The sequence below is a fragment of the Labeo rohita genome, chromosome 23 (assembly GCF_022985175.1).
Source record: "Labeo rohita strain BAU-BD-2019 chromosome 23, IGBB_LRoh.1.0, whole genome shotgun sequence".
Taxonomy (NCBI): Eukaryota; Metazoa; Chordata; class Actinopteri; order Cypriniformes; family Cyprinidae; genus Labeo; species Labeo rohita.
Genome location: NC_066891.1, coordinates 1,555,352 through 1,575,852, shown reverse-complemented (window position 1 = coordinate 1,575,852; position 20,501 = coordinate 1,555,352). Strand labels below are relative to the sequence as shown.

At 36.6% G+C, this 20,501-nt stretch overlaps 3 protein-coding genes across 5 annotated transcripts in view; 1 reads left to right on the top strand and 2 right to left on the bottom strand.

The window, feature by feature from the left end:
• The window catches only part of ddah1 (dimethylarginine dimethylaminohydrolase 1), a 98,765-nt gene extending 97,978 nt beyond the window's left edge, over positions 1–787 (bottom strand). Inside the window, exon 1 of the mRNA XM_051095788.1 lies at positions 494–787. The gene's annotated coding sequence lies outside the window, so the exon portion shown is untranslated. The remainder of the gene's footprint in view (positions 1–493) is intronic.
• Positions 788–2,029: 1,242 nt separating this feature from the next.
• Positions 2,030–4,549, top strand: ccn1 (cellular communication network factor 1). Its single transcript, XM_051095786.1, has 5 exons — positions 2,030–2,229; positions 2,495–2,705; positions 2,848–3,183; positions 3,270–3,466; positions 3,555–4,549. The coding sequence occupies exons 1-5, from the start codon at positions 2,182–2,184 to the stop codon at positions 3,855–3,857; spliced, it is 1,095 nt and encodes a 364-aa protein (XP_050951743.1). The 5' UTR covers positions 2,030–2,181; the 3' UTR covers positions 3,858–4,549.
• Positions 4,550–14,124: 9,575 nt separating this feature from the next.
• Positions 14,125–20,501, bottom strand: part of znhit6 (zinc finger HIT-type containing 6) — a 45,686-nt gene continuing 39,309 nt past the window's right edge. Inside the window, exons 9-11 of one of the 3 annotated variants that reach the window (XR_007825564.1) lie at positions 19,798–19,922; positions 14,546–15,535; positions 14,125–14,143 (exon numbers count right to left, since the gene is read on the bottom strand). Coding sequence is in view for 1 of the 3 variants with exons in the window: in XM_051097375.1 (XP_050953332.1) it covers positions 14,823–15,535; positions 19,798–19,922 (838 nt within the window). In the remaining 2 variants the exon portion in view is untranslated. Of the gene's footprint in view, positions 14,246–14,346; positions 15,536–19,797; positions 19,923–20,501 lie in introns of those variants that run through there. The other 2 variants (XR_007825563.1, XM_051097375.1) reach the window with 2 other exon arrangements.

Below are 20,501 nucleotides of genomic sequence, written 5' to 3'. Positions count from 1 at the left end.
TTCACTAACAAAACAACACCACGTTCAATACAAACCAGCGTAGATGGTCGGAGGCGGTCTACAAGCCAATGAACCACTCGAAACCAACTAACATGTTCCACTGCATGTTTCAAAATTGCTTCCTTCAATTATTATTATGAATAAATGCAATTGTTTATTAAATATTGATGTTTACCATGGTCAAATCACATCATCAAGTCATGGTAACAACTACAGATGATCTTTACTAAAATGACACAGTACAGCACATCACCATCTAGTGTTGCAATATGGGAAAAATAAACTGAAACCAGGCTAACCACAGGGTTTCAGAACTCAACAGCTCACTGAACAGATGAGAAATATCTTCATACACCCGTTACCTACACAAACCTGACTGGTCCGAGGAAAACAACCAAAGATGACAGTGCCTTCTTGGTTTGTTTGGTTACACGCATGCAAACCAGGCTCGAGAATTCCGTACGGTCCATAAAGATGTCAAATCAAAACATACCTGAGATATGACACATGTCCTAAAGTCCTCATTCCAGGTGGCAAATGTTCTCCATCAGGACATCTCAGTGTCCAGACGCTTCTGCTCTCTGCGAGCCTGTGGAAAGAACTATCCAGTGCTGTCAGGACAATATTATACATTCCCTTAGTCTCACAGTCAGTTTGGTTTGTGTGTATCCAAGGACTTCTAATCTCTGAATTTCGTTGGAATGCCACTTATTTGGAATCTCAGACAAAAACAGCTCACTTTTTTCTTTTTAAACATTTCGTATGGAAAGCTGGATGCGTGTTGCATTTTTTCTTTCACGTTGTGATGGACAGACTGCATGAATATTAAATTAGCTGGAGGAATTTCCTCCATGGAGAGCGTATTTAGGGATCCTTTAAGCTGTCAGGAATGCTTTGTGGTTGGATAACTCCAGCAGAAATGTTAATAATGCAGGCTACTGCCCAGACCAAATATGGTAATATTGTTACGTCTGGAATCAGGCTCCACATCTGGAATCGCTTAGAGCTGTTGAGTCAAGAGAGAGGAGCGAGCCGAGCCAAAAATAGAAGCCGTAAAGTTTGACTTCAGAACGTCTCTAAACGCGCACAGAATAATGCGTTTAAGATGCGCTCTGGATTTTTCAAACTCTTGTATCTCAAAACCGAAAAGCTTGAATAGTTGAACGTGGATCAAATTCCCCAAAGCGCATAGCTGATATGGATAAACGAACGCGGGCATCCTGTGGAATAATTTATGGTTGACGCGCTCGGAATGAACTCACATAACGCCGTTAATAGACCTCTGGGGGCTACGACATATTTCAGCGGCGAGTAATAACGCTAATCTTTTACATGACGTTAGCCAAAATAAAGCCGTTAGTAAGCATGGTGTTGATGAAATAATACTTAAAATTATCCGCTAAGCGGAAGACAACACAAGCATGTGATTTCAAAGAAGCGCGTTAAATAAATATAAGCTGACGTTCGGAATAACTAGCAACAGCTGTTGCGCATCGATTGTACATCGACATAAAATGTCATTATCACTTTATTATAGACTAACACGGCACCCACTTTAAATAAACCTTTAGTGTTTTATTTAAAAACGTCTTTGACATTTATAATGGTTAGCAAGGTGCGAAGTTCAACCTCACCACAAAACTCCTTTAAAAGTATAAATAAACCCATCCAACGTCTTCTATCTGTCTGTGAAGCAGAAGCTTCTTTACACGTTGGAATATGTTATCAGAGCGTTTTATGTTAATAAATAACAAGTATTTTAAATATCAAGTATTTAACTTTACGCAAACGCAAAAAGGAAACGTGGATAGCAGAGCAAGGGAGAGAGAAATACAGAGGGGGGAAACAGTAAAAAAATGTGTTCAGTGAGAGGGGAAAATTCATTTAAGAGAGAAAAAAGAAAGTTAGACAGGGTGGTGCTTAGCTCGGATGGAAAACGCGCCAAGAAACATTCCTCGCATAGCTTCGGAACAGTTCAGCGATGGTGACGTCAGGGCTCCACTACAGTATAAAAGAGGAGGCGAGCGCGTCTTCACTCTCAGAGCGCTGCGCCTTCAGACGCACGAAAACAAACCGAGAACGCGACTCATCTGCGGCAGTCAGCGCAACGCGCAAAACGAGGACTTAACCTGAGGAATTGTTCGTTTGATTCAACAATCTACAGTACACAGAGAAGCGAAGATGTTTGCTTTGGCTGTTATCGTCATCCTTATTGCACACTTTAATGTGGTAAGTTACTTTCAGTACTCCTATGCTTATAACAGAAGCTGCGTTTGATGACTTAGAACACGGATTGTTATTATTGATCATTTAGGGGGCGTTTACACTGAAGGATTAGTTTTTGAAGCACGACGCGTCTTTTAGGTTATATATCATACAGTAGACACTAAAGTGCTAGATCTCTCAGTTAATAATTCTTAAACTTCTACCTCTAGTTTTATCTTTGTCACATGTGACTTGAAAGTCACTAAAGTCTCCCGGTCTTTCCGCTCAGGTTTTCTCCAGCTGTCCTGCATGTTCATGCCCGCTAGAGCTTCCCAAATGCGCGCCTGGAGTCAGTCTGGTCTCAGACGGCTGCGGCTGCTGCAAAGTGTGTGCCAGACAGCTGAACGAAGACTGCAGCAAGACAGAGCCGTGCGACCACACCAAAGGGCTGGAGTGCAACTTCGGGGCCAGCCACGGGGCCACCAGAGGCATCTGCCGAGGTATGTTTCTCATTATGCTTTGTAAAAGACAGCGAATGGAAAGCATGTGTGGATCAGGGGAGTCTTTTGTGGAAAGGGGGAAAAAAAGTTGGATTTCTTGTGCTGGAATGCTCAAACCTCACCTTTTGGTTTTTTCCTACAGCCAAATCTGAGGGCAGACCTTGCGAGTACAACAGCAGGATCTACCAGAACGGAGAGAGCTTCCAGCCCAACTGCAAGCACCAGTGCACTTGCATCGACGGGGCGGTGGGCTGCATTCCGCTGTGCCCGCAAGAGCTCTCCCTGCCCACGTTGGGCTGCGCCAACCCCAGGCTTGTCAAAGTGCCAGGCCAGTGCTGCGAGGAATGGGTCTGCGACGACGGGAAGCCTAAGGACAAGCTGTTTGGCAACGATCCGACGGTCGACGACACCGAGAGCGACCTCACCAAAACCAACGAGCTCATCTCCATCGTGAAGGCCGGACTCAAGTCCCTGCCTGGTAAGATCAAAGACGCATTGCACTAGCAGGCATGTGCGATTTGTATACAAGCAGAGTTTTAAATAGCATGCTTTGTTTGTTCGCAGCATTCCGATCGGAGCCGGAGTCTAGGCAGTTTGAGAAGTGCATAGTGCAGACCACACCCTGGTCCCAGTGCTCCAAGACCTGCGGCACTGGAATCTCCACCAGGATAACCAACGACAACGGCGACTGCAAGTTGGTTAAAGAGACCAGGATTTGCGAAGTCCGTCCATGCAGCCAATCGCCATACACCAGCCTCAAGGTATGCAACATCCCTTCAAAAAAACACATGCATTGCATGCACTTGACTTATCTTCCATGCATCTGACTTATCTTGTGTCCCTCAACAGAAAGGGAAGAAATGCAACCGGACCAAGAAGTCCATGCAGCCGGTGAAGTTCACGTATGCCGGATGCTCCAGCCTGAAGAAGTACCGCCCCAGGTACTGCGGCTCCTGCGTGGACGGCCGCTGCTGCAGCCCGCAGCAGACCCGCACCATCCGCGTCAAGTTCCGCTGCGAGGACGGCGAGACCTTCAACAAGAACGTGATGATGATCGAGTCCTGCAAGTGCACCTACAACTGCGCCAACGGCAACGAAGCCACCTACCCCTTCTACAGACTCTTCAACGACATCCACAAGTTCAGAGACTGAGCGCCAGCCGGGGAATCCCGCCTCGACCCTTGCGTGACCGGGAGCGCGTCACGAGCGAGGACCAATGGCAGCCCAGCTGCGCAATCGGGGGCCCGTCCGCCGGCCAATCAACTACCATCTCCTGTTGTAACTAGATTCCCACGGAATTACGGACTTACATTACGGGGACTTTGAAGTGCACTGTTTGCTGAGGCCGTGTCAGCGTTTCGAAAAGGCTCGCTCCACAATGGAGTGCAACGTTTTATAGCTTCGTTATGGAGCAACCTGTAAAGATGTAAAGATGCAGTTGTTAATATTACAATTTCTAATGTATATCTTGATGTCTGAATACAAAACACGACCCAAACTGTAGACTTGTATGTGTGTACATTCCCAATTGTAGATATGCACATGCAGAACGTACAACTGGTAGACTATGAACCTGCTCAAGGTTGAGTTTGTCCATGTAACACTCCCTCCTAATGTGGGTGAACCCATCATCCTCATTGTTTGGCAGCTAGAGAAATCCAACTCCACGACACGATTAACAACAGACTTTAAGGTTGAATGAATGTTTTATTATTGTTATTATTAATATTATTTATCGCAAATGTAGCTCTTTTATTTGAACGATGTCATACTGGAATAAAGTGTAAAAATTATCTATGATCTAATTTTATATGTTACAAATAAAAGATTTATTTATGAACTTATCACCTCGAGTTGTGTCTTCCATAACGGTGCCAAACAACACAGGTCATTCATGAGACGCAGTCTTTCAGCGTTAAGAATGAAGGGGTTGGTTATATAACAGCCGTTCTGGAAGCTTCTCTCTGTTGAATGGAATGCTACTGGGGAACCTTAAGACTTGACTTGCTTCCTACAATAAAACCTGAGCCGCTCGTTCATTTAATTTCTTCAAGAAAACAATTAAAAGTCCCAGCAATAGCAGAAAGCATGGAGCTGTGCCCGGAATCTTGAGTGCTTTTCCAAACGGAGCTCCAGTCGGTGTTTACAGGAGTTTTCAGAGCATAAAGCACAGAACTAAAACATCAGGGGAGACCAGGAGGTCTTTATGGGGCATAAACGGTATAATTAGTTAAGCAGCTTCTCACCAAGCGGCTCGTTTACTTGTTGCACATCCAAGACGCTGCACATGGGTTTAATGAATATCGATCTTATCTTCGATTGTGGACCTTTAGCTCCGCAATCGCTCATTAAGAAGACCAGATCTGCAGGGCATCTGTCCATTTTCCCTGTCTTTGACCCCTCCTTCAGCTGGAGTGATATATCTCCAGTGAGGTTTGATCCAGGTGAAGGAAATCCAGCTGAGGAATGCAGACGCGCTGATGGTCGGCAGATGGTGGAAAATATTTGGAAGCGGCTTGTACGGTTTGGGCCGTCCTGCTAAAAATATGCCACTTCTGAAAGAACAGAGATCCTGCCCTAGAGCAAGTTCGGCTTTATGACATCCCAACGGATGATGGGAACACAAACGGACGGTTATATCGCACCACCGAGGCCTTTAAGACAAGAAAAGCAGTTTCTATCAGAGTAGGACAGCGATCCAGACGTTTCCTTCAGATATGACGATGCAGATGAGACCACCAGGAGCTTGGCTTCTAAAAAAGGGACTAAAAAGTGACAAAAACACAAACAAACAACACTGATAACACTGATACGGTCAAATGAAATGAAAACTGTCAAGTCACTTTAAAGGTTTTTGACTATGCATCATGAACTCGGTGCCATTTTTTAAACAAACATCTTTGGCAAACCTAAACGCACTTTTTTGTGCATTTATGTCTTTCTATTAGGAATAAAGTGTTGACAGATTGGGTTTTATGGTCCGTTCTTAAGAGAAGGTTCATATGCATCATCTTTCTTCAGTGGTATCCCTCATTCGTCATCTAACTGATGACCCCTAGTGGCCAATTACTTTAAAACTTTATGTTTTAAAGTGACAGTCCACCAAAAAAACTAATTAAGTGGTTCCAAACATGCATTTATGTCTCCTGCGAACACACACATCTAAACAACATTGGACCTCATTGACTTTCCATTGACTATTAATGTTCTGCAGAAGAAATGCAGGTTTCCTTAAAATAAGGGTGAATAACATAGTTCATATTTGGTGGACTATCTGTTTTTGTCTCTTAAAATACTTCAAAACAGTGTGAGCCAATAGTAAATTTATATATTGGATATCTTGTAAAGCACTGGAAAAATGTCAACTACATTTGTAGATTTTCTAAAGATGAGTGCAAAACGTACAGCCATGATGCAATGTTATCCAAGTGTTGTTTTTGGTTGCTATGGTGTTTTGAGTTGTTTTTAGTGTGTTGCTAGGAGGTTGCTAGGGTGTTGCTCGCTAATCCGAGTCCCCGATATCTAGATTTGGCACGGGTCCCTTCTTTAATGTGCAGCTGTGGGATTTTTGCATCTGCTTTATGGCCCAGCAGGTCAAAAGTGTGCATCTGATCACTTAAAGTAACAGCACACCTCTTTTCAACAAGACATATGATTTGGGAAACTGCATATCCAAATGTCTGCTGCTTCCAGAACATGCTGGAGAGAATTTATGTAAAATGATGAATAGCTTGAGTAAGACGCACACACACACACACACTCATGTAGTGATGTAAACGGGTGTGTGAGACGTGCTGCCAAAGGCATAGGATGGGGAAAAGTTACTATTAGAGCGCTTAACTAGCCATGACAGACACCTCATCTCACACAGGCGCTGGATATAAGCAATGACGACATGCCGCAGACCGCGTTACATAAGCGCTAATGATGAACTTAACGAAAATCAGCCCGCGCTCCAGAGAAGGCGTCAGCGGCGAGTCCGAGGAGGCATAAACGTCTGTTTATCTGCTCAAACAAAGCGCTCTTTGATGGGGAAATAAAGCATTAGTGCTGCTGTCTGTGGAAAAGCCTTTGAGAGCCAGGTTGAGATGGTCCCTGGGTGTTTACTTCAATTCTATGAACAGAAAACACATGGATTCAACTCCACGGTGACATTAGAATACTTAGAAATGCTTGCAATAACTACAGGCCTGCCAAATTTGACCAGCCTGACTAGTTTGATGCTGAACTGAACACAACTGGATGTTGTGTTTATAATAATAAAATAAGGACTTAAACCTGTTTACTGTCAGCGTCCCACTATTATCCTAAATTAGGTATCATTTGAAAGCTTAAAAACTCAAAATTCATCTTGTCAAAACCGTTTTAAAATTGGATATTGCTTTACTGTAAAAATGGTACTTTAAATCGTTGGAAAGTCTTAAGGTTCTGCATCTGGTGACTATCTTGTGACAGAAGTAATACTGTGACAGAAATTTACAAGATTGTGACAGGAAAATGCATTAAAAGATAAAGTTTGAGCATCAGCGGTGGCTATTTTTGATATGACGCCTAAACAAAATCTCAATTTTCGTAATATCAACTTCAAATTTGGAACATAACTTAGTTTGACAAACAGCTCTCCAACTGATGACCTCTAGTGGCCAAATACAGAGCTGCTGCTATGTTTTAAAGTGACAGTCCACTCAAAAAAGAAAATTATGTCAAAACGTTAGGTGTCATATTAATTTACTATGATATTTTAGAATCAAAACTTTTTCTAAATTTTACATATCATTGTAAAGGCCTGAAGTCTTAAGGTTCTACATTTGGTGATAGTAATATTGTGACAGAAACTTACAAATTTGTGACAGGAAAATGCATTTTAAAAAAAAAAAAACACCCAATGGCTATTTTTTTGTATAGCCCCTAAACAAAATCTCATTTTTTGTAATATCAACTTAAAATTTGAAACATAACTTAGTTCGACATACGGCTTTTATGTTATAGCATTTCCAAAATCTTTTGTGAAATATAACAAAATTTTAAAAATGAGTACAGTACATTTTATTTACTATAAACAAACTTTTTTTACACTATGAAGAAAAGCAGCTGCACAGACCATGCTCATACTGAGCAAGAAAACGAGCTGATTGTCAAACAACAGATGATGAGTCCATGACAGATATTCTCCAGTGCAATCAAAGAGCAAAGGCTTTTAGAGGAATGCATGCAAAACATCTGGTCAGCTCACTGATAGTACATCATTATGGGATGTGGTTAGAATGACAGCCACACACTGCAAAGGTTAAAAACACAACAGGGACAAAAAAAACAAAAACAAAAAAACAACTGGACTGTGAGTGGTTGCCAGAGCATTATTATGCAGCTGTTAAAAGTGTATTCCTAGGCAGTTGCTTATGGAGTTTTGTTGCTAGGCAGTTTCTAAGGAGTTCTGATGGGTTTTAGTGTGTTGATAGGCAGTTGCTGAAGGTGTTTGGTTGGTAGGCAGTTGCTAAGGGATGCTGAATGGTTGTTTGAGTGTTGCTAAGCAGTCGCTGAAGGAGTTTTGTTGGGCAGTCGCTATAGAGTTCTGAATGGTTTTTAGTTTGTTTCTAGACAGTTCCTGAAGGTGTGTGGTTGCTAGGCAGTTGCTAACGAGTTCTGAATGGTTGTTAGCATGTTGCTAGGCAGTTTCTAAGGAGTTCTGATTAGTTGCTAATGTGTTTCTAGACAGTTGCTGAAGGTGTTTTGTTGTTAGGCAGTTGTTAAGGAGTTCTGAATGATTGTTAGTGTGTTGCTAGGCAGTTGCTGAAAGAGTATTTTTGTTAGACAATTCTTATGGAGTTCTGAATGGTTGTTAGTGGGTTGCTAGGCAGTTTCTAAGGAGTTCTAATGAGTTTTAGTGCGGCGATAGGCAGTTTTTTTGGTTTTAGGCAGTAGCTAAGGTGTTCTGAACAGTTTTTAGTTTGTTTCTAGACAGTTGCTGAAGGTGTGTGGTTGCTAGGGAGTAACTAAGGATTTCTGAATGGTTGTTAGTGTGTTGCTAGGTGGTTTCTAAGGAGTTCTGCTTAGTTGTTAATGTGTTGCTAGCTAGTTGCTGAAGGTGTTTGGTTGTTATGCAGTTTCTAAGGAGTTCAAATTGATTGTTAAGAAGTTTTTAAGAAGTTTTGAATGGTTGGAGTTTTTAGGTTGTTAATGATTGGTTATTAAAGTGTTGCTATGCAGTTTCTGGATGATTTAGCAACTGTCTAGAAACACACTAAGAACCATTCAGAACAATGACAACAGCAACACAAAACCGCTCAGACATCCATAGTGACTAGCAACACACCAACAACCATTCCAAACTTCTTTGGTTGAATTTAATTTAATATCCAGGGTTTGTTAAAATCAAATCTAGTAATGTTGATGGTTGGACAAAGACCTCTAATAACGAAGACGTCCCAGCATGCACCTGTCCCTCCACGTGCAGTGAGGTTGTGGATATCGGGAGTCACCAATTGTCTCTCGTTAAGATGCAATTACAAACAATGCGAGGTCCAAGCCACATATTTGAGAAACTGAATCACATGTTGATTCTGAAACATTGTAAACAAAAACCACATCAACTTCTCAAAGCCTCTCGTTTTCCCCAGACCTTCAAACAAGCCATGTTTGTTTGGGAATCTTTGCAGCGAAGCAATGTCAAGATCGTAGTGTTCTGCTGGCAAACAAAGGCTCACAGAGAAACACTAAGAGTTTATGCTAAAACAACACAAATCTCTGGTCTGAGTTAAAGCAGATCACTTTTCAGGACCCAATGTACTAGAAAACAAAACATGGCCTGTCTGTCCATGAGGGTGTGGTTCATCTGCTACATCAAATGTAACAGGTCAATCAGCTAACCAGTGAAACCATCCCAAGTACCGATTAGTAAAGCCCAAGGTCGGAACTATGCCTTAAACACTGGGGAAATGAAATAGAATGATGAAAGGTCTAATTCTAGTTGGGAAGTAATTATTTTTAACCATTTAAAAATAATATTTTGCAATAGGCACACATTCACTCTTACAGAGTGTTTTCACAACGCGTCATCAGTTGACCATATTGGCGGCATTGAATGTACACAGTGCCACGGAATCGAATGAAACTCACATATTTTGCTGATTAATGCTGGTGAAAATGGTCAATTATCATCATGTTTTGGGCTGTACTAATCGGTTGGACCAGAAAAAAACATTTAGAGTGCTACAGACTGCCAAAAGTTACAACAAATTAAGGTGAACAGTGCAGAAAAACTGTCTGAGGAACAAAAGGCATTTGTGGTTGGCCAAACTGAACCAAGATTTCCAGGGCAAGAATCTTGACAACATTTGTGTTTGTTCTTATAATTTCCGGTCAAGGTAGGTGAAATATTAGGCTAATATTTTCATATACTGCTCGGAAGTATCTTTAACTTAACTTTAGCTTGTCAAAATATTGCACACTTTCCAGCTTACTAAGTTATTCTTTATACGATTTAGCAGCTTACACAAGTATTCCACAGTGTATTCAGTAGTACATTAACAATGCAATCCGTATCAACACAAAAATGATACTGTGTTTTTAATTCAAAATGGCCATATTTGAGAAAAAAGTAGAGTAGTTTGTTTTCAGTTTATCATTTCTATCGTAAAACAGTTGTCAAATAGTAAATGTTTCGCTACATCCAGCTTACCTTACTCTCTTTTAACGTTAAAGGGTCATCAGATGCCCATTTTCCACAAGTTGATATGATTCTTTAGGGTCTTAATGAAAAGTCTATCATATACTTTGGTTAAAAATTCTCAATGGTAGTGCAAAACAACACCCTTTTTACCTTGCTAAAATCAGCTCTGCAAAAATCGTCTCATTCTGGTCGAGGCTGCTTTAAATGCAAATGAGCTCTGCTCGCCCCGCCCCTCTCTTCTCTCTGTGGAGTGACGAACCTGTTTACTTCAGCCACATTTAGCCGCTAAACTTGCTAACTAGCATATTATTAGAAAAGGCGATCGCAAAGATTAATAAAAAAAACTCTTATACTCACTTCTGCTGTAAGTGAAGCTGGATCATGAATGATTCGCATGAACATAGACGGATATATGTAGATCGGGAGGCGCATTCCCCTCACAAACAAATGTAATCCACTGCATCTTCAGCGGCTCAGATGTCGGGAGTAAATGACGACCACTACGTTCATTATTACATCCAGCAACACAACACCTCAATCGCTCAATTCTTGTCTAACTTACATCCCTGCTTCGGCATCAAAACATGGAGGTTGGACTGTTACAACTGATCTGAGGTAAGACGCTCATGTCAATCAACTATGGTGGGAGTGGCCTCTGTGGGTGTGACACAACAACGACAGGCTTCTGAGAATGTCTCGATTTGAGAAAGGGAATATTATTTTTACAGATTAATTAAAAACCACTGCATGGATTTGTATCATTATAGGGTAGATTTGTACATACACTGACAACACATTAATGTTCAAACAACATGTAAAAGTGAACTTAGCATCCGATGACCCCTTTAAAACTGATGCTTTGCACCTGAAATTCAGGCTCTGCTTCCTTGAATAGAAAACTCTGCCTACTTTGATCTGATAGGCCATCATTTTTTACACTGACAGCACACATTCACTCTTATTTGTATGCCTAATATGAATCAACACAAAGGTTATACCATATTTTTAATTCAAAATGGCCATATTTGAGAAAAAAGTCAAGTAGTTTGTTTTTATATTAACATTTCTATCTATTCTACAGTTATCAAATAGTAAATGTTTTGCTACATCCACCTTACCTCGATCTCTTTTAACCTTAAAACCGACACTTCGTGCCTGGGATTCGCACTCTGCTTCGGTGAACAGGAAACTCCGCCTACTTTGATCTGATTGGTCATTAGTCTGACATTAGCAGCACACATTCACTTTTATTTGTATGCCTTATATGAATCAACACAACTCAAAACGGTCATATTTGAGAAAAAAGTCTATTTTTTTGTTTTTAGTTTATCATTTCTATCTTAAAACAGTTGCCAAATATTAAATGTTTTGCCTACATTCATTTTACCTCACTCTCTCTCAACGTTAAAACTGACGCTTCGCGCCTGGAATTCGCGCTCTGCTTTCATGAACAGGAAACCCCGCCTACTTTGATCTAATTGGCCATCATTTTGACACTGACGAGCGCTGTTTGACCCTCGGGCCTGAAAACATAACTTTTAAACCTTTTCGTCATCCTAACATTTTTAATGATTGGGGTTATGGTGGTTACAGCCCTAGTACAGCTTGTTGAACTGTGGTTTTCTCCGTCTAGCCGCTGTTCTCTCTCCCGCTGGGTCGGGAAAAACACTCACCAGTAACATGGGGTCAGGACTTATCACAGCAGCACTCCTGTGCTGTACTTCCTGTTTGTGGTGATCGTTTAAGCGTAAAACAGCTTAATCTCACCCGTGACGGACAGAACACGCTTTCAATGCTCTAAAAATACACATCCGCTGCACAACACACATTGTGCTGGAGTCTAGCGATAGAAAACATTAGAACTCTACCAGCTAGTGCCCTTCAGAAATGCTAATAAACATATTAAAGTCAACATGAAGTCAAAACAAAATGTTCCAGGTCTTATTTTCAAGGATTCTTCAGTGCACGTTATTCTTAAAAGGGAAGAAATCATTACGCTCCGCCTCTAAAATGACTTTGCCTTTCAGATGACGTCATCGCTCCCTCTTACTTTTCAGCTACATTCGCCTGTTTTTAAAAAATAACACTTTCGTATGTTTACCTGTGGTATTGTTAAAACTAATTACAAATAATTTTATTTGAAACTTAAATATAAGAAAACATACCTACTTGATGAAAAACCTAAACTTAAATGAAATTTAAAAATGTTGCCTTCACAACTAACTTAAATAAAAATAAGTTTAAGTTTTGTTGAAGTACCAATATTTTGTGAAGCAACGCACTGCATGGGAAACTGTATCCTGAATGCAATCTTCAACATGCAAGAATGAATTAACAGTGCTTCCTAATGGAACAATTAGTGCATTATTGTTTCACATAGTATTTCTAGCATAAGTGTATAATATACAACAGGTTAGTATAATTATATAAGTACATGCTTTATGCAATAAGCAAGTATATATTCACAGTCAGGTTTTCTAAAATGAGAACAATGATGTAACACAAACAACTGAAGGGATTTAAAGGAACAGTTTAGCCAAAACTGAAAATTTGCTAACAATCTACTCACCCTCAGACCATCCAAGATGCAGATGAGTTGGTTTCTTCATCAAATTTGGAGAAATGTGGCATTTTATCACTTGCTCACCAATGGATGTGAATGGGTGCCGTCAGAATGAGAGTCCAAACAGCTGATAAAAACATCACAATAATCTACAAGTAATCCACACCACTCCAGTCCATCAGTTAACATCTTGAGAAGACAAAAGCTGCATGTTCGTGAGAAAAAAAATCCATTAAGACGTTTTGAACTAAAATAGGAGTCCATAATCCATAATAACGCTTCCTCCAATGAAAAAAATGGTCTGGACTGAATCAGGTGAGAAATCTGCACAGATCAAGAACCGTTTACATGACAAAAGAGTTGTGAGAGACAACAGAAAATGGACCTTTTCCACTAGAGGAAGCATTATTATGGACTCGTATTTTAATTTAAAATGTCTTGATGTTTTTTTTTTGTTTGTTTTTTACAAACACATTGCTTTTGTTGTCTTAAGATGTTAACTGATGGACTGGAGTGGTGTGGATTATTTGTGAATTATTGTGATGTTTTTATCAGCTGTTTGGACTCTCATTCTGACGGCACCCATTCACATCCATTGGTGAGCAAGTGATGGAATGACACATTTCTCCAAATCTGGCGAAGAAACGAACTCATCTGCATCTTGGATGGCCTGAGGTTGACGGCACCCATTCACATCTATTGGTGAGCAAGCGATGGAATGACATTTCTCCAAATCTGGTGAAGAAACAAACTCATCTGCATCTTGGATGGCCTGACGGCACCCATTCACATCCATTGGTGAGCAGGTAATGAAATTACATTTCTCCAAATCTGGTGAAGAAACAAACTCATCTGCATCTTGGATGGCCTGACGGCACCTATTCACATCCATTGGTGAGCAGGTGATGGAATGACATTTCTCCAAATCTGGTGAAGAAACAAACTCATCTGCATCTTGGATGGCCTGAGGGTGACGGCACCCATTCACATCCATTGGTGAGCAGGTGATGGAATGACATTTCTCCAAATCTGGTGAAGAAACAAACTCATCTGCATCTTGGATGGCCTGAGGGTGACGGCACCCAAATCTGGTGAAGAAACAAACATCTGCATCTTGGATTGGGGTGACGGCACCCATGAGCAGGTGATGGAATGACATTTCTCCAAATCTGGTGAAGAAACAAACTCATCTGCATCTTGGATGCCCTGAGGGTGACGGCACCCATTCACATCTATTGGTGAGCAAGTGATGGAATGACATTTCTCCAAATCTGGTGAAGAAACAAACTCATCTGCATCTTGGATGCCCTGAGGGTGACGGCACCCATTCACATCCATTGGTGAGCAAGTGATGGCATTCCATTTGCGTGCACAAAAAAAAACAAAAAACAAAAATCACAACAGACTCAGAACTGGCATTACTCACAAAGAGATCCAGAAGTTTATTAAAAGTAACATGGCATAAAAATACAAAAATGTCCATCACAAGTCCTCAAAAGAAAACATCAGAAAATAATGTGAAAGTTACCTAAAGCAATATTAAGGCACATTACATTATTAACAGAAATCAAATGTGATGTCTGCATTATAATGATTGCAGTTATTTACCTCATTTTCTGATTTGGATAACAGCGTGAGCTCTATGAGGTCTGTTTCTCCGTTTGTCCGTCTCCATGAACACAGTGACGTGAGGCATCTGATATCACTTATCAGTGCTCGAAACATATCAGTCACCAAACAGTCCATCACCTCGCAACGATAACTGCTATTGCCTTTATCCAAAGTCTTATCTGCTATCGTCTGATTATCAGACACTGGACTGAGTTACCATTGCTCATGCAAATATCTGTTAGCATAAACATCGGGACTTTCGGCACCAGCGCTATCACATATTACCCTGGTTTTCACTTTCATTGAGATAAACATTAGTGTTTTCTTCAAGTACGTTCTCCTGACCTTTAATTTGACTTGTATCTGAACGTTCACATGATGAACTCATGATGAACTTTCCTTCTTGGTCATGGTTTGCATCTCTTTCAGCATTTTTGTCCTGAACACCATCATCTTCTGGAAGTCCAGCATGGGAAATGATGTTTTCTTGACATCCATGAGGTGAAACGTCCAACTTAATGTCTTCACATTGACTTCTATCATCATTAGTCAAAGTCTCATTGTTGTGAGCTTCTTCAGGATCTTGAGAAACTGTCATATCTTCAGTTTTGCTGGTGATGTTCACTGAATCCACTTTGTTTTGGTTTCCATCATCCACCTGAGCGTCTTCAACATTATTATGAGGAGGACAGTCCTTCATCTCCACCTCAAGATTCTCGTTCCCTTGAAGCTCTTCATCATCAGTCTCATCTTCATCCTCATGCATTACAGGTATCTTCTTCTCAGTGTCATCGTTGACAACATCTTCGTCTTCAGTGCTTTCATCCTCTTCTTCACTTCGGAGCTCTCCGTCCTCCAGCTCATCGTCCTCTGAGATTTTCGGTTTCTTTGCCACATGAACAAGAGCTTCTGATTGTGTTTTAGCTGAGGAACATGAAGTTCTGGAGATGTTTCCTGAGGAAACGTCTTGGGCAGCACTGGAACGCTCTAGGAGGAGAAGAAAATAGATGTTGTAAATAGAATAAATTAAATGAAACTAAAAGATTTTATAAATAAATCAGATTAAAATAAAACGAATAAATATGAAAATAAAGCGATTTAAATAAATATTCCATAAATAAATAAATAAATAAAAACATGATTAAAATAAATTATACATCTAACAAGGGATTGCAAGGAAAAGTTTAGAGAAAAACAGTGTAAAAATGTAAATAAATAAAAAAATAAGATTAAGATTAAAGTAACTAAATTTGTAAAATAATTATATATATATATATATATATATATATATATATATTATTAGACAGAGAGAGAGGTTTAATTCATCAATAAATATGATAAACAATACATAACAACAATAAATAACTACATAAAATTAAAACAGATAATTAATTAATGTAATTAAAATGAATAATACATCTAACAATGAAGTGCTTGGAGTCCATGGAAAAGTTTTGAGAAAACCAATATTTAAAATAATATTGATAAAAATAATATAGGATACAAAAGTAACTAAATATATTAAATATATTAATAAAATCAGATTTAAATAAAATAATTTAATTGAAATTAAATTGATGAAAGTAAAAAAGGAAAAGATTAAAGTAACTTTGATTAAAACAACTATAAATATATATGATAATAAATAAATATTATATTATAAATTATATATCTAACAATGGTGTGCTAGAGGGTCTATGGAAAAGTTTAGAGAAAAGCAGTGTAAAAGAAATGTAAAAAAACAAAACAAAACAAAAAAGAATAAAAATGAGAGTAAAGATTAACGTAAATAATTTGTTATATATATATATATATATATATATATATAAACAATAAATCAACAATAAATATGAAAAACAATAACAACAATGAATATCTACATAATTAAAAAATTAATTAATTAATTCAATGAAGCGCTGGGAGTCCATGGAAATGTTTTGAAAAAAACTATATTTAAAATAAATAAATAAAGATAAAAATAAGATAACATACAAAAAACTAACTATATTTGTTTCAAAACTGAAATAAATATATAAATAAATAAATTCACATTTAAATCAACTTAACTGAAAATAAATTGAAAATAAAATAAAAAGATTAAAGTAACAAACATTGATTAAAATAACTATATATACATATATATATATATATATATATATATATATATATATATATATATATATGTGCTAGAGGGTCTACAAAAAAAAAAGTTTACAGAAAAGCAGTGTAAAAAAAAAAAGTAAAATAAATTAATAAATTATTATAAACATTTTTTTAATTAAATAATAAATTGTGATTAAGTAAACAAATGAAACTTAATTTAAAAAAATGATTTAAATAAATACAAATATTTATTAATGGAAAAAAAAAAAAAAAAAAGTTAATCTAACAAGGGAATCCTGGGGGTCCATGGAAGACTTTAGAAAAAAAGAAGTGTTAAAAAAAAGTAAGCATGTAAAAATGAATAAATAATAAATAAAAAATAAAAAGTAAATGTGACCCTGGACCACAAAACCAGCCACGAGGGTCAATTTTTTAAATTGATTTATACATCATCCAAAACAAATAAGCTTTCCATTGGTGTTATAGGACATTTGGCTGAGATGTAACTATTTGAAAATCAGGAATCTGAGGATGCAAAAAATCTAAATATTGAGAAAATCACCTTTAAAGTTGTCCAAATGAAGTTCTTAGCAATGCATATTACTAATCTAAAATTAATTTTTAATATATTCACAGTATGAATTTTACAAAATATCTTCATGGAACATGATCTTTACTTAAGATCCTAATGATTTTTGGCATAAAAGAAAAATCGATCATTTTGACCCATGCAATGTATTGTTGTCTATTGCTACAAATATACCTGTGCTACTTAAGACTGGTTTTATGCTCCAGGGTCACAAATAACAAATAATAAAAAGACTGAACTGCTGATATCTGCAAATATCACAGTGCTGACTCATGATCAACGTCTGATTTCCAGTGATTTACAGCTCTAATGCATGACAAGAGACAAGAGCTGATACAGAACCTGCTCCTGCAACCTACATTCAGATGTTATAAATGTAATTATATCACAGGTTAGGTAAGTGCTGTTGATAACGGTGTGCTTTAACGCGATCGTAGCGTTTCTGAATCAGCGCAGCTGGCGTGGATCGCTCAGACGGTCCGTTTTCTCTCGCTAAGCAAGTGCTTACTTTCCCCCTCGACCTTTTCATGAGTTACGCAATGAACAGAACAAGCAGCACACGTTCTGCACACAATCGGAAGTGTGAGGAAGAGCCTCTTTATGGCCAGATAACTCGCAAACGCTTTAAACAAACAGAGCTGAGATCATTAGCAGCGGAACAATCCGTAGCACATCAGAGCCGACGACAGGATTCGGTGACGGAGCTGCTAACAAATGGGTTGCATAACTGAATTAGCATCTGAGGAAAGTTAGAGGTGTCGGACGACTGCTAACAAAAACATGGGCTTTTTTATTAGATGTTTGGAGAGTTTGACTTGTCGAGTCTCTGCGATGTTTTTTTTTTTTTTTTTGCATTTTGACATTAGTTCAGCTGCCCAATTTAATACAAAAAAAAGTATTGAGAATATCACTAAGAATATTATTAAATCAGTAATATAACTTAAATTCATGAAATATTACATCTAACTATAAATTAATTAATAAATTAGTTCTGTCAAGTAATTAATCACGATTAATCACATCCAAAATAAAAGTTTTTATTTTTTGATAATATGTATGTACTGTGTGTATTTATTAAAGGCACACACATGCATGTATATATTTAAGAAAAATGTTAATTTTATATATTAAATATACTTATATATAATACAAATTATATTCAGAAAAATATACACATGTATATACATACAAAACACACATATATTATGTAAACAAAAAGTTCTTTTGGATGCAATTAATCGTCTGACAGCACTAAAATAAATAAATGAATAAATGTAGTAATTGCTGCAGTTTTTCAGTAAAATATTAACTGTAAAAAATGTGAATGGGGTAAATATCCTTAAATGTCATGAATTTTTTTTTTCAAATTATTATCAACTGGTATCAAAATAATTTTAAAACCTAAAAAGTTAATTATGCATATTATTATTATAATTAATAATATATTAATTTGAATACATCTATCATCTTTTTATTTTTAATAGATTTAACACTGAATGAATGAATTAATAAATAAATACATAAATAAATGCAAATCAGCAATTACTACAATTTTTTTTTAATTTTTTAAAAGAGGTCAAATATTCAAAAGATTCTTAATTTGCATAAATTATTCCTCTAAAAATAAATAAAATAATTCATTATGCATAATATTATAAATAATACATTAATATAATAAAGCTATCATTTTTTTATTTTTAATAGATTTAACACTGAATAAATAAATAAATAAATAACTGCAAATCAGCAATTACTACACTTTTTAAAAACTATTTAAAACATGTAAAATATTAAAATATTATTAATTTGCAAATTATTCCTGAAAACATTAAAAATACTCATGTAAAATATAATAAATAATATAAAATATAAGGAATAATGTATTGTTTTTAATACATCTAAAGATGAATGAATGAATGAATGAAATAAAAACAATCTTATTTTTAGTAGATTTAACACGGAATGAATGAATGAATGAATGAATGAATGAATGAATGAATGAATAAATAAATAAATAAATCAGCAATTACAGCAATTATTTAAAACAGGTCAAATATTCAAATATTCAAACTGTTCTTAGTTTGCATAAATTATTCCCCCAAAAATAAAAAATACTCATGTAAAATATTATAAATAATATAAATTATAATGAATAATGTATTGTTTTTAATACATCTAACTATGAATGAATGAATGAAATAAAAATCATCTTATTTTAATAGATTTAACACTGAATAAATAAATAAATAAATAAATAAATAAATGCAAATCAGCAATTACTACAATTTTTAACAATTATTTAAAACAGGTAAAATATTCAAAATATTCAAATAATTTGCATAAATTATTCCTCAAAAACATATATATATAAAATGATCCTTATGTAATGCATTTTAAATAATAATATAAATGAATAATATATTATATTTAATACATCTAACAATCAATGTTTCTGTGAGGTTCTTACTGTAGTTCAGTCCTGTGTGTGTGTTCAGTATTAGTGTGTATTTAGAGAAGTTTGGAAAGTGTTTTGTGTGATCATGTGTGTGTTTTGTACCTGGTCTGCGAGCGAGATACTCCTGACTGTGCTCTTTCAGAACCACAAAGATTTCTGGGTATTCCACGATGGTCTTATGCATCAGGTTTTCCTGCAGAGTTTTCTTAAGGTCCAGCTCCAGATACCTGCCAAACACAACACAACACAACACAAAGTTATAGTCAAAAAGAAACAAAAATGTTACAAGTGCATTTAACAAAAAAAAAAAAAAAAAAAAGAAAAGAAAAGAAAAGAAACACTTTTATTTATTTCTGCTCACCAAGACTGCATTTATTTGATCAAAAATACTGTAAAATTTATTGAAAAATTGAAACATTAATCTTAAAATGTTCCTCTTACAAAATATAATAATAATATAATTTAATTTATATTATTTAAACTATTTATATATTAATAATATAATAAATATAATAACAAATATTATAAATATATTAATTTATAATATATTATATTAAGTTCATTTTGAAATAAAAACTTTTTTGTGACATTATAAATGTCTTTACTGTCACTTTTGATCATTTTAATGTGTCCTTGATGAATGAAAGTATTAAATTAAATAAAAACAAACAGAACAGTTATCTGAAATAAAGATATATTTGTCATATTTGCATATAAGAGATGCCACTGAATCAAAGTTCTGAATCAAGAACTGATTCATTAGAACTGATTCATTTTGATTCATTAATTAAATTTAGCAATTACTA

Excerpts from the sequence above, each read along its gene's own strand:
- ccn1 (XM_051095786.1), top strand. The coding sequence starts at position 2,182 with ATGTTTGCTTTGGCTGTTATCGTCATCCTTATTGCACACTTTAATGTG. Across the intron at positions 2,230-2,494 it reads TTATTGCACACTTTAATGTG|GTTTTCTCCAGCTGTCCTGC; the intron begins GTAAGTTACTTT and ends CTTTCCGCTCAG. Across the intron at positions 3,467-3,554 it reads CGCCATACACCAGCCTCAAG|AAAGGGAAGAAATGCAACCG; the intron begins GTATGCAACATC and ends GTCCCTCAACAG.